This window comes from Hyperoodon ampullatus (assembly GCF_949752795.1).
Source record: "Hyperoodon ampullatus genome assembly, chromosome: 2".
In the NCBI taxonomy this organism is placed as follows: Eukaryota; Metazoa; Chordata; class Mammalia; order Artiodactyla; family Ziphiidae; genus Hyperoodon; species Hyperoodon ampullatus.
Window position 1 is genome coordinate 105,009,020 of NC_136915.1, and position 22,927 is coordinate 105,031,946.

The 22,927-nt window shown below is 33.9% G+C and overlaps 1 protein-coding gene across 1 annotated transcript in view; it reads left to right on the forward strand.

Moving 5' to 3' along the window:
* MAN1A2 (mannosidase alpha class 1A member 2) overlaps positions 1-22,927 on the forward strand; it is a gene marked incomplete at its 3' end in the record, with an annotated part of 137,438 nt that overhangs the window by 97,214 nt on the left and 17,297 nt on the right. The window contains exons 9-12 of the mRNA XM_079726582.1: positions 1,638-1,753; positions 5,596-5,815; positions 11,410-11,582; positions 15,273-15,388. Of these exons, the coding sequence (XP_079582708.1) occupies positions 1,638-1,753; positions 5,596-5,815; positions 11,410-11,582; positions 15,273-15,388 (625 nt within the window). The remainder of the gene's footprint in view (positions 1-1,637; positions 1,754-5,595; positions 5,816-11,409; positions 11,583-15,272; positions 15,389-22,927) is intronic.

The window sequence follows — 22,927 nt, forward strand, 5'->3', positions numbered from 1 at the left end:
GGCTTGGTTGTCTGCTGAGAGTAAGGAAGAAGGTAGAGCTATAGAGGTCTTTTGAAGAAGAGATTTCAAAAATCTGCTTTAGGGAATGGGAAAGAGCAGTAATCAAGGGGTCATAGAAAAGTTGACAAGCAATGCTGAGGTTCTCATTGGCGGTGAAAATTGTGAATTTGGGGATAATAGTAGAGTAGACTGACAGGTGGGCTGATGTTTTACTGGTTGCATGAAATAGGTGAACAGTGGAGCGAGGATCCTGAATGGTTGGACAAGAGGATCACCTGTTGCTTCCTTTCCTAACCAGCCTAGACTGCATAGGATCCAAAATAGTGTGAGAATATGAGTATGTTTAGTCTTCTGTGTTACCTGTCCTACAAATCCCAATACTTGTATCAATGTAGCCATGTACCTTTCGCATTCATCTACAGAGTCAGCTGAGCATTGCTGATGAAAATCATCAGTAATACAGGGTAAAGTCACTATAAATTTATAATTTCCAATTCTAACTGGATCACCAGTACCCCTCACAACTCTAACTTTGATCAGTTTACTTTTTTATTCTTTACTCTCCTTAAGTCTTCTGTATAAACCTCCTATCCATCCTCATCTCTCTTTTGACTGTTTCTTTATTTTCAATTTCCTGGGCAGTTTTAGTTTAGGTATGTCTTTAGTAAAAAGTATTTATATAGATTATTAAAATAAAACTTTTAAAAATTCCTGTGTGAGAGTCTCAGTTTATTTTAAAAGATGAGTTTAATTTAATTTGTTGATGTTACTGATAGGTTTGGGCTGATTCCAAGTATCCTTTTTATTTTGTTTAAAATAAGTATACACTTATGAAAACCATCACCACAATCAAAGTAATGAACATATCACCCCAAAAGATTTCCTCATACCCCTTTATGATTTTTTTCCTCACTTCTTCCTCGAGCAACCACTGATCTGCTTTCTATCATTGCAGATAGGTTTGTATTTTCTACAACTTTATATAAATGCAATCCTTTATATGTACTTTTAATTTTTGTCTGGCTTCTTTCACTCAGCATTATTATTTTGAGATTCATCCATGTTGTGTATATCCGTAGTTCCGAGTACAGTTCCACTTTGTGGAATACCACAATTTGTTTATCCATTCACCTGTTGATGGACATCTGGGTTATTTTCACTTTTGGGCTGTTACAAATAAAGTGCTTTGAACATTCACACACAAGCCTTCGAGTGGACATGTGTTCTTCTTTCTCATGAGTAAATATCCAAGAATGGAATGTTTGTATCGTATGGTAGGTGTGTATATTAATCTTGTTAAGAAACTGCCAAGTTGTTTTCCAAAGTGGATGTACCATTTTACATTCCCATCAATAGTGTTCTTTCACATAATCACCAATACAAAAAAAGACTACTAAATATGTGAAATACCACATCCAGGAGAAAAAAATATCCTAGAAAATTGGATACATATTTGAGGAGAGTGATTATGGTATACTCCTACTGGACTAAATTTGAAGTATGTTGGAAATACGGCTGTCACTATAATGTTTAAATTATTGGTCTTAATATAGTCATTGTAATTAAAAAACATTATTTTTTATCCTCTGTCTTCTCTTTCTTCCACCTCCATCCTTCTCTTTTCTCTTTTGTTGCAGATCATACATCAGTTGGCGGGCTAGGAGACAGTTTTTATGAGTACTTACTAAAAGCATGGTTGATGTCAGATAAAACAGATCATGAGGCCAGAAAAATGTATGATGATGCTATTGAGGTAATTATTATCAGAACATTTACCTAATTAACATATCAAATATATGATGTATTTGATAGAAATTGATGAGCATCTGTACATATTATATACATTCCTTAGAGTTTGTTAGTATTTTAATAAAATAGTCATATATTAAGTTTTTCTTTATTGTGGCACTTTAAAGAAATTGTTGAGGAATTTAGTGTAACATATTTATATATGAAAATTTATCTTGATTACTTGTAGCTATTTTCTACAGAGACTGGAAAAGCTAACTTCACATACTTTTCCATAAACATTTCTTTTTTGAAATGACCCATTAAACCTACATGTTGAGAGCCTTATGGGTAAATAATAAGGACAAAACACTTTTATAGTACTTTTTACGTGCCAGGAACTGTTCTGACCCCTTTTACATATGTGAAATCATTTAATCTTCTCTACCATTTTATACATGAGGACCTTAAGGTGCAGAGAGGTTAAGTAACTTGCTAAAGGTCGCATAGCTTAGTTAGTGATGGAGCCTGGAACTCGAGTCTAGATCCAAAGCCTATGCTCTTAACCACTATTCTGTATTGTTTTATATTTATGTAACCTCGTATCACAGTGTAAAAGTTTAAAATTGGAACAAGTTTCATTCTTGGAAACACTTATATGTGATACCTCCAAGTGGAAACTGTGAAATAGAAAAGTGATTTAATCACTTTGTAAATTATTTGCTTTCTGATCTAGTATAAACCCCTATCCCTGTAATAATTTAATCACTTTTAAAAATTGTGTATTTTGTATGTAACACCATTTCTGACTCTAGTCAATGATCCATATTCAAAGTTACAGTTGTTTTGTATTTAAGTTAAACCAAGGATCTTATTACCCATTTATATCCTTACTTTTTGAGGAACTAATCCCTATAGTTGTTTATAAAAATGCACAGGAGTTGAACTAATATGTGGCATTATAGTGCTTTGCCCACTGTAGGCATTCAATAAATGTTTCTTGAAGGAGTGTGTTGACTAAGAAATTGAACTAAATTGATGTGTAATCAGGAATCTCCACTTTAGTATGTGACTTCTGAAATTCTTTATGAAGACCTATATTTTGAAAAGTTGGAGAATTTTATTGTTATTAAACTTTAAACCTAGAAATTTTTATGAGGCATGAAAAGTCATTATCTAAGAAGAATGTAATAATTTTAGAATTTCAATGTTGAAAATAGCCACCCCTTAGTCATTCCCACTAGCCTATGGGTTCCTTGAAGACAGACTGATTTGTTTATTATTGTCTAGCATGACCTGAAACAATAGGTATTCAATAAGTATTTGATAAATGAATGACTGTATTTACTATTTTTATTTTTGAGAAAGTGTGATGTCATATACCACGTAATCATTTTTTCTTCATAGTTTGCTGCTTTCTTGTAATATTTTGAATCTAAAACCATTTTCTCTTGTTTTGCATAATGTTTCCTAAAGGAAAAAGAACATGATATTTGTCATTGCTTTTTTAAAAATTTATTTATTTTTTCTTATTAGTTATCTGTTTTATACATATTAGTGTATATATATCAATCCCAATCTCCCAATTCATCCCACCCCCACCCCCCTGCCGTTTTCCCCCCTTGGTGTCCATACGTTTGTTCTCTACATCTGTGTCTCGATTTCTGCCTTGCAAACCAGTTCAACTGTACTGTCATTGCTTTTTAAATCATATATACTTTGAAAAGCATGATACCTGTTTTGAAATTTAATCTCATAAATTAAAATATTTTCCCTGAATCATCTGCTATATATGTGTCCTAAAATCTTTCTATATTTGTTTTCTGTGTCCTGTTTTTATTAGTTCTTAAGTCTAAAATGAGCACCTACTAAGTGTGTTTAAATAACCAGTTGGCTAACTTTCATCTTGAGACATGTATGCAGTTTTTGCAATGTTAATTATCTTTGATGACTGTTAATTCTGTTAGGAGACAGAGTATATACAAATTGTAAAATAAATGACATGTGGTATGCACAGAAGAGATAGGAATGATTATGAATTTTAAGATCCATTCTAGTTTGAGATAAGTCATTTTTTAAATTTGTCTTTCTGAACTAGTATATTTAAATTATTCCATCCTCATCTTACCTTCCTCTACACTTATGGCTACCCATATTCCTGGTTCCTACATCTTAGCTTTCTTTTTAAAAATTATGTAGTTATGGGTTTTATATTCTGATCAAGTTTATATTTAGTCTTTATTTAAAATAATGAAGAAAAATTATATCTTTTTAAAGGTCCCTTTGGAGCAAGAAATTAATGCCACTATTTATGAGGATTTGTTTAACACTTTATAATAGAAGAGCAATAATATTACTCTTAACTGCCATTCAAAAATTTTTATATAAGTTGAACTCTTAGACATTTGTCTTAATTTTACTGAGAGAAGGGAGCCGTACAAGAAATTTCAGGGGTCTGTAAGTGAATTGTTGGTAAAAAGTTTACCCACATGTTAGATGCAGGGAGGTCCACAAAGATGAAAAACATTGTCCCTTTACTCAAAAAAACTAATGTTTTCATTTGTGCTTCATAGTGCTATGGTTAAAATAAAACAACAATAAACACTTATAATCCAATGGTAGTCCCTTATTATTTTGCTTATCAGCTACCCCTTCTTCCTCTAACAGGTCAAATAAATTATCAAAGAGTACCATTTATTTATAAAATGACTTATTAATTGAACAATTGTTGAATGTATACTACACTTACAGGGTTTGTGGAGTGTAAGATGATGAATAAGGCATAGTCCTTGTGTATCTGTAGAACAAACATTATTGTGATAAAGAACATAGAATAAATTTTTCAAAAGCTGATTGTTATTGAGCTTGTCAGAAAACAGCCCACAATAAAAATGTGAGTTGAGTCTTATTACTTTTTATTGTCAGAAAAGTATAGTATTTAATTATGTATAATAATTTCCACCAAAGAGAACTGAATTAATGCAATTCCTTATACTTTTACAAAGAAGTACCTCTAAAGGTAGAGAATTATTCTTTAGCCCCTCTCAGCAAAGTCTAAGAACATGGTCCAAAGGAACAAAGCTCTTAAACTTTTTCATTTTTAAAATGAAATGTGATTGTTGGACTCTACTTCGTGTTATATTCAGGTTTAATGTAAAATATTTATCTTTCCATTCCCACTGCTTTAAGGAAAGTTGACATTTCAGAAAAAGTAAAATTGACATTGTCCCATGGCCTCTCTTAACCCTGGCACAGCATCCAAAACAAATGCCTAAGTCTGTGAAGTAAGGGACTAAGGAGTTAAGTTTGAACTTTCAACTGTTTTTCTAAGTTTTATAACATATAATGTATCTCACCTAATATGCCTTTTTAAAACACTTTGACAAGATGTATAGTTACATGAAAAAGAAACCATTTTAACTGATTATCAAAATCACATTTTTCTGATTAACTTGGGTGTTTTCTTCCTATTCATTTTTTGTTGTATGAAATAGAAAATAAACTGGTAGAGCCTCTGGGTTATAACTTGTCATCCTGACCTCAATTGACTGATTATTATGAATTTCATTTAGAGCAAGAAGAAAAAACCTGTAATATGGGTAGTGTTGTGTTGAAAGGTAATCTTGAGGCCAGTCTCCTCTCTCCCACCTTGTCTCATTATACTTGTGATTTGGATATTTGTTCAAGATTATGTGTAACTTGATTGCTCACTCCCAAACTTAATTATTGTAAATTAAGTCTTCCAGTTTGGGAAAGTTACAGCTTTGTAGTATTTCATATTACCAAGGTTTTGTGTGAGAAGGATGTAGTAAGTTTGAATACTAACACTTTTCCTCTAAAATTCTGAATATCTACTCTTTCTTATAGGCTATAGAAAAACATCTTATTAGGAAGTCTCGGGGAGGTCTTACCTTTATTGGAGAATGGAAGAACGGGCACTTGGAAAAGAAGATGGGGCATTTGGCCTGCTTTGCTGGGGGAATGTTTGTACTAGGAGCAGATGGTTCTAGAATGGATCAAGCTGGACATTATTTAGAGCTAGGAGCGGAAATTGCACGTACATGTCATGAGTCATATGACAGAACTGGTAAGAATATTAATAATGCTAATTACTTAGTCTAAAATAATTTCTAAGATAAAAATATGTCCAGGAATTAGAAGGGAAATATGTAGGCAGTTTTTACTTCAAAATAATTTATTCTAACACAGTAAATAATTTTCTTAAAAACATGAATTTTAATTCTGAAAATAATGTTCCTTCATCTTTTTTAAAATTATTATTCTGAATTCTGTAGGGCTTTTAGGGATGTATGGGCTAATGTTGTTTATTTTAATATAGAAGAATCCATTTCATCCATTTATTTCAGCTTCTGTAAAATCAGTTGCTTAAAAGAATACAGAGTTGATTTAGGTTACATGCCTTACTTATAAAGATATTAGTTATATTGAGTGTATAATTGATATCTAGATAACTAGTAGTTTGTCTCTTGGTCAGTTCACCAATAATTTTAAGTTGTTTGTGCCTTTAAAAAGAACCTGTTATGTTGCTTTAGGCAAATATGTGATATTTCTGGGCTTCAGTGTCCTTACCTAAAAAAATGAGACGATTCTCAGTTTTACAGGTGACAAAAATTGGTTCCTGGGGGCAAAAAATATCTTTAAATATGAAGCATATACACACACACACACACACACACACACATAGTCATAGATAGATAAACAGTATATATTTGTTAATAATATTTCATGGAAGGAGAAGGCAATTAGGTTTAAATAAAAGCCTGGAGAATAGGGTTGAGAAACACTGGACTAGGTCTTCCAGGTTTTTCTCTGGCTTTAAAAATGTATTTTTAAAAAATTATTATTATTGTTGTTATTTTATTTATTTATTTTTGGCTGCATTGGGTCTTCGTTGCTGCCCTTGGGCTTTCTCTAGTTGTGGCGATGTGGCGAGCGGGGGCTACTCTTCGTTGCGGTACGTGGGCTTCTCATTGTGGTGGCTTCTCTTGTAGCAGAGCATGGGCTTTAGGCACGCAGGCTTCAGTAGTTGTGGCACACGGGCTCAGTAGTTGTGGCTTGCGGGCTCTGTAGAGCACAGGCTCCGTTGTTGTGACACACGGGCTTACTTGCTCTGTGGCATGTGGGATCTTCCCGGACCAGGACTTGAACCTGTGTCCCCTGCATTGGCAGGCGGATTCTTAACCACTGCTCCGCCAGGGAAGTCCCAAAAATGTATGTTTCTATATGAAATAACGGAAAATGAGTTCCCTGAAAAACTAAACACTAGGAATTTCTGATTGTGATTTCAGAAGTTGAATTGTTTTAGTTAAATAACTGAATTTATGTTTTAAGGTTAATTCATCGTCAGGTACCATGAAACAAATATGGTTGGCTTAAAATTTATCCTAGTTCATAAATCTGTCAAGTTATTTTTATATAATAGAGAATTGAATTTGTGGTGAAATTGACCCTTCAGCTCTCTCAGTAACTAAATCAAGGATTCCATTTCATGACAAAGTATAACTAAGTCAAAGGGACATTGAAGCAGATGTTATTTTGTGGTGGTTTAAGTGAGTATATAATACATCTAAAGTCTGTTATCTGAGTTACAAATAGAAGTTAAAATATATTGTCATGATGTTGGTATAGAATGTCAAATATATACTTAAAGCTGAAATTAGTAAAGCATTGAGGACCAGAGTGGATATTAAGTGTTTGTACTAGGACCCATGATAATAAGACTTGTTGTTATGCAGCTTTTGACCACAAATCAAATACTAGATCTAAAATAGTAGCATTTCATGCAACAGACATATTAAAATATGGTATATTATGGTTATTATATTAATCATTCACTCCATTAAACATGGAGCACATATTATGTGCCAGGCATTATGCTGGATTCTTACAGGTTGAAGTATGAACAAGATATCTTCCCTGCCTTTCAGAAATTCATAGAATACCAGAGTTATGAAAGGATTCCCTATATTTCTGACTTTCACATTTCATAATGCTGATATGAAACACTGATATTATGAAAAGAACATGTGAACTAGGATGCAAAAATCCCGTGTTTCACTATTTATTATCTATGAGCTTTAGGCAAATCATTTAGCCTTCCTAAAGCCTCAGTTGCTCCATCTGCAAAAAATTGGGGTAATAATACCTACACTGTCTTCCTCAGAATGTTGTGAGTACAAATGAAAAATTTAAAAATGCAGTGTCTGGTTGTTGCTGTCATGCTTGTTCTGACGTCATTTTCACATTGCCAGTCAATGAACCTGTGACCCTCTTTGCCATCGTATGCCCCAAAAGATTACTATTTGATTTGTATCCTATATTTTCACATCTTTCACTGTTTTTACTTATCTTTAATCTCACCTTAGATCCTTTAATTAAGAAGTACAATTCTAGTTTTGCTTACTTCCCACCATTACATCTTCTGCTATATTTTCTTATAGCTATACTATAATTTTTTGGCAACCTTGTTTTAAAATATATTCACTTCTTAGCAGTTATTTGGGCTAAATTCATACAATAATTACTTCCTTGGGATTTCACTTCAGTTTGTTGGAATTATAATTAACATTATTTCAAAATCTGGTATTCTTCATATATTCCACTTACTGATAAACATGGCTTGCTGCTTAATACTTAGCTGGGTTTGTAGCAAATGTTGCTGAATCTTTTCATGAGACTGAGCAGTAACTTACTGGTGGTTAAACATTATTATGTCTACATGGGAAGCTAGATTGATACATTGTTTTAGTTTATTCTGAGGTAAAATGCAAAATTAATGCCAAACCAGATCTTAGACTTCCAAAATGTAGTACCTTCTTGATCTCGGTTTCTAGACTTAAAAAAAAAAAATTGCTGAACATCATTAAAATAATGACTATTATATAACTTAATTTATTTCATATTGAAATTGGATAACACCTTTCTTAGCCTATGTGCTATCACATTTTGGGGGGAAATTTAATCTCTTTAGATACATATAACATGTCCAATGGACAAAACATCCATTGAACATGGAATAATGGACATATTTTAAGAGTTTCTACAACTATTTTTTCCTTAAGAGAAGTTAATAGGAGGGAAGGATACAGGAAAATAGTTTAAGTTCTTTCCTTACTATTAGCCCATTCAAACTGTATTCAGATTGCCTGTCCCAGATATTCCTCATGCTTTTTAGCTTTTGTTGAATTTTTTTTGTTGACTTAAGTGTACTTATTTTTCCATCTCTACAGATTCTACCTATCTTGGAGGACTCATGAATATTTTTTTTCCCATGACTTTACGGACTAATCTGTGCCTTCCTTAAAATTATCTTTTATTTTCTTACAACTGACTTTTATCACATTTGATATTTTACTTCAATTTTTTTTCTTTGTGCATGTCTCTTTCCTTTACCTACATTATATGATTTTTGCATCCTCTAGAGTTCTTTTTACCTAGACACTAAATTATTTATGATTTTGACTCAATTTTTACTTGTTGGATTAGTTATTTTCCTTTTAGAAATGATATATTAAATATAAGTGGGAAATTTAAGACAGGGAGTAGAAATTAAGTGCAAGGTAGAATGTTATGAAATTATTTTTTTACAGCATTGCATAGACAAAAGAGCACCTAAGAAATAATGCCCTCAGAAACATGAAAGCAATGATTTGACAAAAATAATGGATGTGGTATGTATATATTACATATCACATACCAATGGTATGTGGTATGTATATATTACATACCGCATACCATTGGATGTGGCTTGTATGTTTTTTACTCACCAGCTCCTCACAGAACAAATATCTTATCTTTCTGGTGTGTTTTATTTGTGAAGTTATGAATGACTGATCAGTGAAATAAAATGTTTAGTAAGAAGTCTAAAATATTAGTTCCATGCAGCCAATTTCTACTTCAATTCAGGTGATAATATTATAATTACAGAAGTTATTATCTAATTTAAAGTTAGCCTTAAGAGTATCATTTGAAAACTCTGTATGATCAATTAACACTCATAGTCTTTGAGAAAAGAAAAGAAATCCAGCAAAATGACTTATCTTACTATTTATTGGATTACCATCATCTCAGTGCTTATGATGTTTGACTTTTATTATTTTTAAAACATTTATTAAATGACAAATAATATTTGATTGTATGCTAGACCTTGTCAATAAGCTGAGTAGAAGTTTTCTTACAAAACATTGATAATTTCTTAGTTAGTCCTAACCTCAAATCCCATTGAGGAGGTGGTCAGAGCTGTATGAGCACACATAAAGTTTAGCATGTAATTTCAGAGGCTTCTTTGGCACAACATTAATCTCCCTCTTCCAAAGCCTACCGTAGAGTTCATGATCCTCATGTTAAAAACCCCTGCTTAAGTTCTGCTTTAGTTCTCCAAGACTTAGCAGTAAACAAACTGTGGGTATTAACTCTTCTGGATCACACGCCTTGCTTTTAATAGAGCTATCTACCATCACTATAGTGTTTCTAGTTTTGTGTTTTTTCTTGGGGGTGGGGAGTGGTACGAAATGCTTTATTTTCACCTCCTTTGAATTGTGATTATTTGGAGTTTATGGGGTCACACTTGTAATGCTAAAATTTGGCTGCTGCAACACATGTCATGCCAACAACTATGGCATGATTTTGTTTATGGTATAGTTCTTACTCTCTCTTTTCTGAGAAAATATAAAAGTGTCCAGCATTTCTTGAAAGAGGAGAGAAACTTTGAAACTGTTTGCCATTGGTACAAACTAGTAAAAAGAAAGAAAGATGGCAGCTGGGAGTGGTAATTGTGTGTGACTCCAGCACCCCAGTGGAGGATGGTTTTATATTGCCAGGTTTAGGGTGCTGGGTGTGATTAGAAAGAGGTTCTTAAAAAGCCTTTCATGTAGTGCTGTATTCCAGCCTGAATGGAAGTCATATCATTTAAGGAGTATTATGTAATGTTGAAATATATGTGTTATGGCCATGTTTTAAAATTTTTTTTTATTTTTATTTAACTATAGTTGATATACAATATGGTGTTAGTTTTAGGTGTTTATTCAAACTGATAAATAGGCAATTTACTGATGAAATTCTTAGTGGTTGGCGTTTTGAACCTCTTCCTAGCTGTATATACAGAAGCTATAGGCAAAGAGAGATGATTTTTAAAACTGGTTTAAGTTTTAAAAGTATATTGTTTCTTACTGTGGTATGCTTTAAAAGGTTAGGGACTAAATAAATCTAATTCAAAATCTGAGCTCTAAAATGTTTTCATATATGTATGTGTTATATTAAAAGGACTTTTAAATTGTCTTGACTTTTTAAAAAATAATTGGTGCACAATACGGTTACCTGTCTCATTTGATTTGGCACCAAAACAGAATATGTAATGTGTTTATGTCTAGCTTGGCATTTGTTTCCAAACGATTACTAGACTTTTGTCAGTTTAGTTAGATATAGCAGTATGTTGATGTACATTATTTATGAGAAATATTTCACGTCAGAATAATAGGAATATTTATGAGAAAATCAAATGCGGATCTTTTAAAATCACTGATTTTGCAAAACAGCAACAATAAAAATAAGACAACAAAACAACTTTACTTCATGCTGCATTCTTTCAGGGGGAGGGAAAAACTCTGGCAAACAAACACAAATGGTTTATTGTGTTCATTTATTTCTTTTGTCATGTTACAGCATTAAAGCTAGGTCCTGAATCATTCAAGTTTGATGGTGCAGTAGAGGCTGTGGCAGTTCGGCAGGCTGAAAAGTATTACATCCTACGTCCAGAAGTAATTGAAACCTATTGGTACCTGTGGCGATTCACTCACGATCCAAGATATAGGGAGTGGGGCTGGGAAGCAGCACTGGTAAATAAGCCCATATTTCATTTTATGTGCAAGAGTGTTCAGTTAAGCCTCCTGTAGTGCCATGTATCCTCATCCATGTTACCTCATGTTCAGTAACTGTAGGGCTACTTTCATTTTTTTGATGGAAAAATTTAGTTTGTTTCTTAAGCAGTAGAAGTAAACCTTAAAATCCAGTTCAGTTTTCTATTAGAACTATTTTCCTTGTAGTATTCACTCATTATTCTTACTGAATAACTAAAGGAGTCATTTAAATGGCAGGTTTTCACTATGATTATAAAATTTCTGTACTTGCCTATTAATGCTTACCCTCTGGGGGAAAAATAAAATCATTGTGAAATTGCCCAGATTCACAGCCTGGGTAGATTAACCCCCATTCACTTCAGCTTGTGTTCAGAGTAATTCCTTAGTGGCACCATAAGAAGGACTAGTGAATTGTTAAAAATTTTCTACATTGAAAGACAAAAAAAAACCCAACACACTCTCTCTCTTTCTCTCTCCATATATATATATATATATATATATATATATACACACACACACACATACACGTGTGTGTGTGTGTGTCTGTGTATTTGTAATGAGGACTTTTTAATGGTTAGTAAAGTAAGCAAATTGTTTACTCATAAAATGCTAGCCTTTCAGAGAATTCCATTATCATCATCAGTACCTGGGAGGAAGAGAAATCATTAGAGTTTTCATGAAAGTATAGCTTATCACTGGGAGTGAGGAGGTGTTTTATTCTCTAAGACATACTAATTATGATAAATAGTACTAATTATGATGGATATTCATATTCAAATTGTTTAGCTTAAACTTGCAATCTAGATAGAATGAGGACATCCTAGGTGAGGTAAGTAGTGTTAGTAAATTGCTCAGACAAGAATGTGCAAGATGTGTTTTAGGGCAGAATATAGACCAATTTATGTAAAAAGGTTTCACAGGGGCAACTCCAGAGAGAGAAGTTTGCAGCCATTATGTAGATGGCCTTACATGCCAGATCAAGGCATGAATACTTTACTCAGTGCTTCAGGAATAACACACACATACTTAGTTTTCTCAGTTACTATATAAGTGTTTCTCATATGGCAGGTGGGGATTAAAAGTCCTTTGCCTGTCTAAAAAGCCCCTCAAATCTTCTTTTCCTTCACCATCTCCTACCCACCAAAGCTCCCTGACTTTAAGAATCCGTTATGGGACTACTAAAGGTTTTTGAAAGGGGAAGGAACTACTGAAGACTTTCTAGTGGGGAGTAACAAAACAAAAGGATCTGATTATAATCTGCAAATTGGTGGGTTTTGGAGACCACTGTGATAATCTAGGAATAATGTGATAAAGACGAACTAAGGTTAGGACACTTATGTGTCATTTGTCATTCAGACATAGATGGTCCTTATGGAGTTTAACAATAAGAATATTAATATGGAAACAAGGCAGTTATGAATACAGAGCAGGAACAGATGAAGCATTTACTGATGCTGCTTTTCTCTGACTACCTGGGTCCAAAATTGGAAACACAGCTGCTAGTGAAACTCCCTGTGCAGGAGGGTCCTGCTGCAGTTAAGAGATAGACAAAATGTTGGCACAATGGTTTGGGAATAGGACACACACAGAGACACACACACACACTTCTGTTGTGTAGCAATGGCTTTTACTAACGCTTACATATATCAAGCAATATTTTATATACGGGAAATAGGTAAAGTAATCCTGCAATGAATATGACTTGAATGTCCACTAATATTTAATGCTTCTTATTTAGAGGAATATGGGAGTTGTATCTGAATCATTGGGGCAGGGAGGTGAGGGGTGGTGGCAGAAATTCATCTTTTCACTGAGAAACACTAAAGGATAATTTATCCTTTCCCTAAGGTTCTCTTTTTTCCTGTGCGCCTTCTTAAAGGTTTGACAAGCTCAAACTTTAACCCATATCTGTCCATATTTGAATTACAGAGTTAAAATTTTGCTTCTGTAGCCTATATGGACACACACAAACTCTGAAGAACAAGAACGGAAATAATTATACTTAAAATTCAAGTTTCAAAAGTATGACATGATGAGAAGGGGGTGCAGTGTGGAGACAGAAGAGAAGAACTCACATCTTAAATAGAATTTTCCTTCTTGCCCACCACTGGCTCCCATGTTGGGTTTAAAGAAAGAAAATGGGGGCTTCCCTGGTGGCGCAGTGGTTGAGAGTCCGCCTGCCGATGCAGGGGACACGGGTTCGTGCCCCGGTCTGGGAAGATCCCACATGCCGCGGAGCGGCTGGGCCCGTGAGCCATGGCCGCTGGGCCTGTGCGTCCGGAGCCTGTGCTCCGCAACGGGAGAGGCCACAACAGTGAGAGGCCCACATAACGCAAAAAAAAAAAAAAAAAAAAAAAAAAAAAAAAAAAAAGAAAGAAAATGGGAGACAAGCTGGGATAGAATAGTGGTATCTTATGTCTTCTGTAGCTTTAACTATTCCAATTTACATCTTCAAATTTCCAAACTTGAATATGTTATGCATGAAAATGTGCCTTTGAGAAACGTCTCTAAATGGCTTAAAGATTAGTCATGCCTCCCTGATACTTTCACAGTATCCTTAAACTGGTCTGATGTTCTACAGTGGTAAAGATACATGATCATTGTGAAGAATATGTTTAAAAACGTATTCATGTAAATTGATACAGGCAGTGTGGAGAACAGTATGGAGGTATCTTAGAAAACTAAAAATAGAACTACCATATGACCCAGCAATCCCACTACTGAGCATATACCCTGAGAAAACCATAATTCAAAAAGAGTCATGTACCACAGTGTTCATTGCAGCACTGTTTACAGTAGCCAGGACATGGAAGCAACCTAAGTGTCCATTGACAGATGAATGGATAAAGAAGATGTGGCACATATATACAATGGAATATTACTCAGCCATAAAAAGAAACGAAATTGAGTTATTTGTAGTAAGGTGGATGGACCTAGAGTCTGTCACACAGAGTGAAGTAAGTCAGAAAGAGAAAAACAAATACTGTATGCTAACACATATATATGGAATCTAAAAAAAAAAAAGTTTCTGAAGAACCTAAGGGCAGGACAGGAATAAAGACACAGACGTAGAGAATGGACTTGAGGACACGGGGAGGGGGATGGGTAAGCTGGGACGAAGTGAGAGAGTGTCATGGACATATATACACTACCAAATGTAAAATAGATAGCTAGTGGGAAGCAGCCACATAGCACAGGGGATCAGCTCGGTGCTTTTTGACCACCTAGAGAGGTGGGATAGGGAGGGTGGAGGGAGACGCAAGAGGGAGGGGATATGGGGATATATGTATATGTATAGCTGGTTCACTTTGTTATACAGCAGAAACTAACACAACATTATAAAGCAATTATACTCCAATAAAGATGTAAAAAAAAAAGTGTTTAAAATACTTAGAGAAAAGTACCAAACCTTTGGTAAGGAGACTTTAAAAACCAAGCTGTAATCAAAATGGAACTATATAAAAATAAACAATTTGATTAAATAAACACTTTTAGTGTTAATTAGCTTTTCATTAGAGAGGAGGAAGACCAAACAAGTAAAATCTTATTCTGAAACTGTCAAATTCTCATCGAGATCTCTGTAAACTTTTGACTGTGGCTCCTTAACTTGTCCTTCTTCCAAGTTTGAAACTGTATGGAATTGACCCTTTTGTCTCATCTCTTTCACAGGCTATTGAAAAGTATTGCCGAGTCAATGGTGGATTTTCTGGTGTGAAGGATGTATATTCCTCTACTCCTACACATGATGATGTACAGCAGAGCTTCTTTCTTGCTGAAACATTAAAGTAAGTAGATGCCTTAAAAAATTTTTTTTAATTGTAGGCGGGTTTTGCTCTGTGGTCACTACATGATGAATTATGACTGTGATGTTGCACTAAATTTTATTACAAAAATCTTTTTATGTAATTGAGTCTTCAGTTTTTAGCTACATCTCATGAAGGCATTTTGTCAAATAAGAGTACCTTTATTTTGTATTTAGCTCTTTACTATGCATTAGAATCACCTAGAAGACTTCTTAAAATACAGATTACCAGGCCATGCCCAGTTTCTGATTCAGTAGGTCTAGGGTGGACCCTAAGAATTTACATTTCTGACAAACTCCCTGGTGGTACGGATGATGCTGGTCCTGGAATCACACCTCAACTCCCTGTTCTAGCTAATGAAATCTGTTAGGAACAATCATAGAGTTTTGATGGCTACTAGAGGGTGTATGACCATAGCCACTCATCCTCCCGGTAAGGTTTCCTGTAAAGATATCTGAATAAAGGGAATAATTGAAAAGAAAAAAGACAGCTTTATTATTTGGGCTTATACTCAGAATCTCAGGCAGAATTTTATACTTTCCTGGAAGAAGGTGGAGACCTTAAATATGTCTACTATCCAAAAACCCTGCAAAGTAAGGTCCTTAATACCTTCTTTTAAATTTCACATTTCTATTTCCAATCAGTCTCTACCTGAATATCTCATAAACTGTCACTACATTTGTTCCAAAAAATGTTATTTCCAGACATTGTTCAGGTTATTTGAGGATATATCAGTAGGCAAAAGGGAAAAAAATTCTCAGTCTCTTGGACTTTACATTCTAGTATACTTCTAGCTTACATTCTGGTGTATTATGGTTTAAATGTACATGTCTCAAACTACGTTTCTTATCCTAAATGGCAATCTTACTCCAATTTTTCTTTTATTATCCCTGATATTTTTATTTTCCTATCTTCTCAGCTTGTACATTGTGGCTATTTCTTTTTTTCTCATTCTAATATATCACTTTCTTGTTATAGCATTTCTTTATTTTGCCCCCTCTTTTCCGTATCTGTAGTTGACCCTAGACCAAACCCTTATTTTGTTGAGATGGTTTAGTCAGTTCCCTACCTCCAGTCATTTCTTGTATTTGTTTATCCTGTGTGATTAGGCTTGAGACTGTACGAGATAGTTGAAAGAGCCCTGGACTGGAAGATGAAACCGCAGGAGCTTTAGTTATACACTTGCTACAACCTAGCTGAATGAATATGTCAAAATAAAACTTCCTTGCTTTCAGTTTTCATAGTTGTCAACTGTGGAATTTGACGCAAATTATGTAAGATCTCTTTTTAAAGTTTTTTTTACTGTTTTTTTAAGCCCAGAAAAATCGTAAGAATAGTACAATGATTGTATCTTTCACTTAGATTTACCTTTTGTTAATTTTTGCTGCATTCCCGTACCCCCATGTATATGTATACATAGACACAGTTCTACTTGTTTGCTTATTTATTTATTTGCTTTATAATTTGAGAGTTACCAGCATTCTGTTATTTACCCAGAAGTTTTTAGGAAAAGGGCATAATCTTACACAATCACAATAGTTATCACGTTTGTGAAACTTAACATTCATACAGTACTGCTGCTTAGTATGTAGTCCATTTTCAAATTTCTCAATTGTTCTAATAATATACTTTATAACTTTTTTTTTTAACCCCAACCCAGGGTCCAATAAAGGATCAATTGTTGCATTTGCTTGTCATGCTTCTTTAGTCTACTTTAACCTAGAACAAAGTTTCCTTATTCTTCTTTTGTCTTTTATGACATTGACATTAAGTATTCAGACTAGTTGTTTTGAAGAATGTCCCTCAATTTAGATATTTGTGATTGTTTCCTTATGATCAGATTTAGGTTAAACATTTTTGGCATGAATATTATATAGATGATGTGGCCGCATTTCATCTCATAAAGAGGCACATGATAACGGCTTAACTCATTGATGATTTTAAATTTGATCATAAGGTTAGATTTGATTATAAGGTCATGTAAAGAATCTTTTTTCTTTTTGTAATAAGTGATCTGTGGAGTGATAACTTTGAGACTGTGTGAATATCCTTTTTCCAACAGTCTTTCTCACTCAGTGTTACTAGCATCTTTCCTGAGCATCTTGCCTGAATTGAATGTTACTACAGTAGTGGTAAAATGCTGATTTTGAGGCCTCCTGTAGTCTTAGAAATTACTTGATTTTCAACATTCATATGCCATTTTCTTCATGTCACTCTTCTGCTCAAAAGCTCCAATGGCTCATTCATCTCTAGCTTCATTTCTCACTTCTTTTCTTTATATATTCTATCCTTAAACCAAGTTAATCTGTTTATATATCTATCTATCTATAATTTGTTCTTTTGAATTTCATTGTCTATTTCATATTTCTTTGGCTCTGGCAGGAATGTCTTTATTCTTTCTCTCAGTTAATGCCCCTCTCTAAATAAAGTTCAGATCTTACCTCTTGCAGGTTGGCTTTCATAATTAGTTCTCAAATGCCTCCTCAGTACACACCTTGAGCCCTTTAGCACATAGGGTAGGGCTGCAAATATATACCTGCCATGCTGCTTTTCCCCTTGCAGTATATGGAATATCACCAGTTGACCTTGGTACTTTTCGCTGCCAAGTTCAAGTTCAGGAAGAATCCTTCTCAACCCAGTACTCTAGGTAACCAGTTATATGTGTATACACACACACACAAATACATTTGGATCAATAAAAGTAGAAAAAGTCAAAGGAGGAATCATACAGGTATTTATAACAAAACCTAGGCTAAGAAAATTATCACAGTTGAGCACTACATTCATTTCACCTCAGCTCAATTGTTGCATCTTTATTTGAAGGTCTGATAAATTGAGAAGGGTGTGCATGTTGAGGATACATTTCAGTCAGTTTTTCTTGAGTTCATATATGTCAGGTATTAAATGGCTAAGAAAAATCACAGGTTAGTTGGAAACATAGTCTTCTTAATGAATTTATTATTAAAAGAAAAGAGAAATACATAAAATTAAGACCAAGTTTACCACCATGCTGTGTCTGCTTTCACTGGTATCAGAATCTGCAGGGCAGAAGTTGTTTTGCGTGTGTACACCTGTCTGTGTATCTTGCTTGTGTGCTTTTTCCCCCTTCCTATCTTAAAATTCAAAATTTGAATATAATGGCAAAATTCTGGAAAACTATATAAGAGTATGTCCAGACTTTTAGATAGTGAAAGCTATGGAAAAAGATGTACATGGATGTTTATTGAAGTTATAAAAATAAAGAGTTACTATATGTTCAATACTAGTTGAAAGGTTAAATAAATTATGGCACATCCACAACGGGTATTATGGAACCAATAGCAATTATAGACTCGTCACAGTATAATGTTAAGTGAGCTATTAAGTGCACATATACATATATAGATGCACATCTTAATATTATTTCAATAACATCAAAATGTATACTGTGATTTAGCTTAATTGGTGTTATTCTTTTAAATCCATTTCTGGTTTTGCTTTTGTAATCAGGTAAAAATTTTTTTTAAATAAATTAAACTGCAGTCACATTTTCCTGTCTCAAATTCATTTGCTGTCTTTGTGCCTAGAATCAAGACATCTTTTGAGCTGCAAAAAAATTTAGAGATCCAACATACACCACTGCAACCCATCCCTCCCTTCTACACATAGACATTCCCAATGCTAAAAATCTCTTTACAACATACTGAATATTTTGTCATAAATTCTTTTGTTAATCTCTAGTTTTTTGTTAATCTCTAGTTAACAGGCAGCTCACTGCCTCATAAGGCTAACCCATTACATTGTTCAGAAGCTTTCATTGTTAGAAATATCTTTCTTATATTGAGTTAAAATCTGCTTCACTGTGCGTTCCATTCAGTGATCCATACTTTACCATTTGGAAATACGGAGTCTTCTACATGGATGTTAACTAAAAATACTTGTATTTATCAGGCTAAAGGTGACAAGTTTCTGTACTATTTCTTTCCGATACCAGTCTGGTTGACTTCTCTGGAGATGATTCCATGGTTTTTTAGACTGAACACTGCATTTAAGATGTGAATAAACCAGTGCAGAGTACCAGTTGCTAATTTGGTCTTTATTCCTCATCAAAGCAAGATACTATTGTATTCTGTATTCTGGTAGCCCTGTCAATATAGCTTGAAATTTTGATATTGGTCTTTTTTTTTTTTTAACATGAACTAAGATAATTATTTTCTATCTTACATTGGTATGATTAGCTTTTATGAAATTTATTACATTTTACCTTTATCCATTATTAAATCTTATTTTGTTAGATTTAACATATTCTAATTTATTGAAATTTTTTTGAACTCTTGAGTTTTTCATTTAATGTATTAGCTATTCTAGCTTTGTGTCACTTACAGATTTAATAGGTATGCCTTTTCTGTATATACCCAAGTTAATCAAACATTAAAGACATCTAACCTATGTATTCTTAACCAGTTCATACTTATCTATCTTTTCCCAACTCTTTCCCTTAATAGCTGTGTGACGTTGGACAAGTTACTTAATTTCTCTACGTCAGTTTCATCATCCGTAAAAGAGGAATTACTAATAGTATCATCTCAAGGGCTTGTTATGGGGATTAATATAGTGAAGCCCTTAGAATTATACCTGGCACAAAATACAAGATAGCAGGTATAAAGTCGCTATAGGACAGTAGGGCTGGGAGCTGGGGAAAAAAGGTAGACGTGAAGCAATGGAGAACAAGGACAAACTAGAACTCACAAGGACAAACGATCCCACATACGTGTCTCACTGCCTCCAGCGTTGATAAACAGGTGACTTGCAGAAGTAGCTGGCACCTTCTGCCACGGGGCTATACATGCCTGGCCTGGGAATTGGAGAAATTGATGAGGAGCTCCAACAGGAACTGCAGAAATTGCAGGTTTGGCAGCTGCCCCACACCTCCAAGGTGAGCCAGGTAATCACTGACAACATGCCTAACTTTAACAGCATGTGGCAACTCTGCATCACCCCTCAGACCATTATGGCTCCTGCTTTACTTCAGCCTCCGCATCACATGCGTATGTTTTTGTATCCAACCCTAACCCAGAATCATACAGAGAAAGTAATTCTGACAAATACAGTTCCAGCTTAGCTATGCTGACAAAGTATACAATCACCACAGGAGACAGGTCCCTCCAGATAGTGAAAAATATTATAACCTACTTTATATCATATGGTATACAGTATTTGTATATAAAAGAGATCATTTTAAAAGTATTATAAAGCTATACTAATTAAAAGGGTTTAGTAGTAGTACAAGAATAAATGGAACAGTGGAACAGGATACAGTTTGGAAATAGGCCCACTTATATGTAGAAATGTTATCTTTGAAACATGGCAGTTCAGATCATTGAGGAAATATTAAATAATTTAATAAAGGAAGTTAGAAAAATTATCCATTAGAAAAAAAATAAAACTGGATTCCTGTAAATACTAAAACTGATCTTATAGAACATAGCTTTAAATATTAAAAATGAAATAAAATCCTGAAAAAATTTGGAAGTTTTTTTTTCTCCCAGCTCTGGGGGTGAAGATGGCATGACACAAAACCCAGAAACCATAGAAGAAAAAGATTTAAATTTTTAACTACAGAAAAATGGACATCTGTAAGAAAAAAAAAGAACATTAAACAAAGTAAGACAGATGACACACTGGGAAAACATATTTGCAATACATTTGATAGTCAATGGGTAAATTTTCTTAAAATGTGAAATTATTAAGGAATAAGTATTAAGTTAAAATAAGTAAAGGCAGTTCACTGCAAAATACAGATGGAAAATACCATAAATACATGAAAAATAAATATTTGACCCACTCATAAAGAAATGAAATAAAACTAATAATCAAATACCATGTTTAACTATCAGATTACTTAAGATTTGAAAAGTTTGCAGTCTGATGTTAACAAGGATGTATGGATCCAGTCACTTATAAACGCTGGAAGTGAGAATATATGTTGTTTGATGTGAGTGGTGAAATCTGAAAAAGAACCAGTTGAAATATTAAGAGCACATTAATTTTGCTTCAGTAATCCTACTTCTAGAAGTTATGCTACAGGTATACTTCCCCGAGTGAGAAAGATGGATAAAAAAGATTGCTCCTTACTTCCATATTGTTTATATTCTTTGCTCTTATACTGAATAATTAAGATTAAGTGCTGCATGTACCTTCTTAGGCACATCTCCTGTTACAACACTTTCCCCATGCATTTATTTGATCCATACCTGCCTACTGTACATTTTCAATTATGTGTTTTTACGCTTGCTTTCCCTTCTGCATGAAACTTATCATTCCTTTTTTTCATCCCTTACAAAATCCTATTACTTTGTCAAGGTTTAGCTCAAATATCACTATCTCTGTGAGTCCTCTTCAACACTAAGACAGAATTAAGCCATTTTTAGGTATACTTACAATACCTCCTTTGTTCTGATAGTCTACGTGAAATATTAATATCCTCACTGCTTAGTTTCATGTTTGGGATAGAGTATACATACATTTTCAGTGATTTTTGTTGAACTGTACAGAATTAACAGCATAGCACTTGTCATGTTAAAATTAATCATATAAACATCTATCTCCTCTGTCTTGTGTAGGACCCCAGAAATCAAGGCTAATGTGGCTGTTTTTAATATAAATATTTTTTAAAGTGTAAAACCAGTATGTGGATAGAGCAAAATGAATTAAGTAGTATAGAACAGAAAAAATGAAAAATAAAAGTTTCTCTGTATTCCACATCTAGTTTCACTTCCCAAAGATAACTACAGTTGACCCTTGGACAACAGAGGTTCAAGCATGCAGATCCACTTATATACAGATTATTTTCAATAAATATATTGGAAAGTTTTTGGAGATTTGTGAAAATTTGAAAAAATATGCAGGTGAACTGAGTGGTCTAGAAATATTGAAAAAAATTAAGGAAAAGGTACATCATGAATTCATAAAATATATGTACATACTGGTCCATTTTACCATTTATTGCCATAAAATATTCACAAATCTATTATTAAAAGTTAAAATGTCTTAAAACTTACACAAACACTTAGACTATAGATGGCGACATTTGCATCCAGTGATTCGAGTATATGCTTAAAATGCCTCGTGATGGACCAGTCCCTCCCATCAGGAAACTTACACAAGCCTCTTAGATAGCCTCATCCACCAGAGGGCAGGCAGCAGAAGCAAGAAAAACTACAGTCCTGCAGCCTGTGGAACAAAAACCACATTCACAGAAAGATAGACAAGATGAAAAGGCAGAGGGCTATGTACCAGATGAAGGAACAAGATGAAACCCCAGAAAAACAACAAAATGAAGTGGAGATAGGCAACCTTCCAGAAAAATAATTCAGAATAATGATAGTGAAGATGATCCAGGACCTCGGAAAAAGAATGGAGGCAAAGATTGAGAAGATGCAAGAAAGGTTTAACAAAGACCTAGGAGAATTAAAGAACGAAAAAACAGAGATGAACAATACAATAACTGAAATGAAAACTACACTAGAAGGAATCAATAGC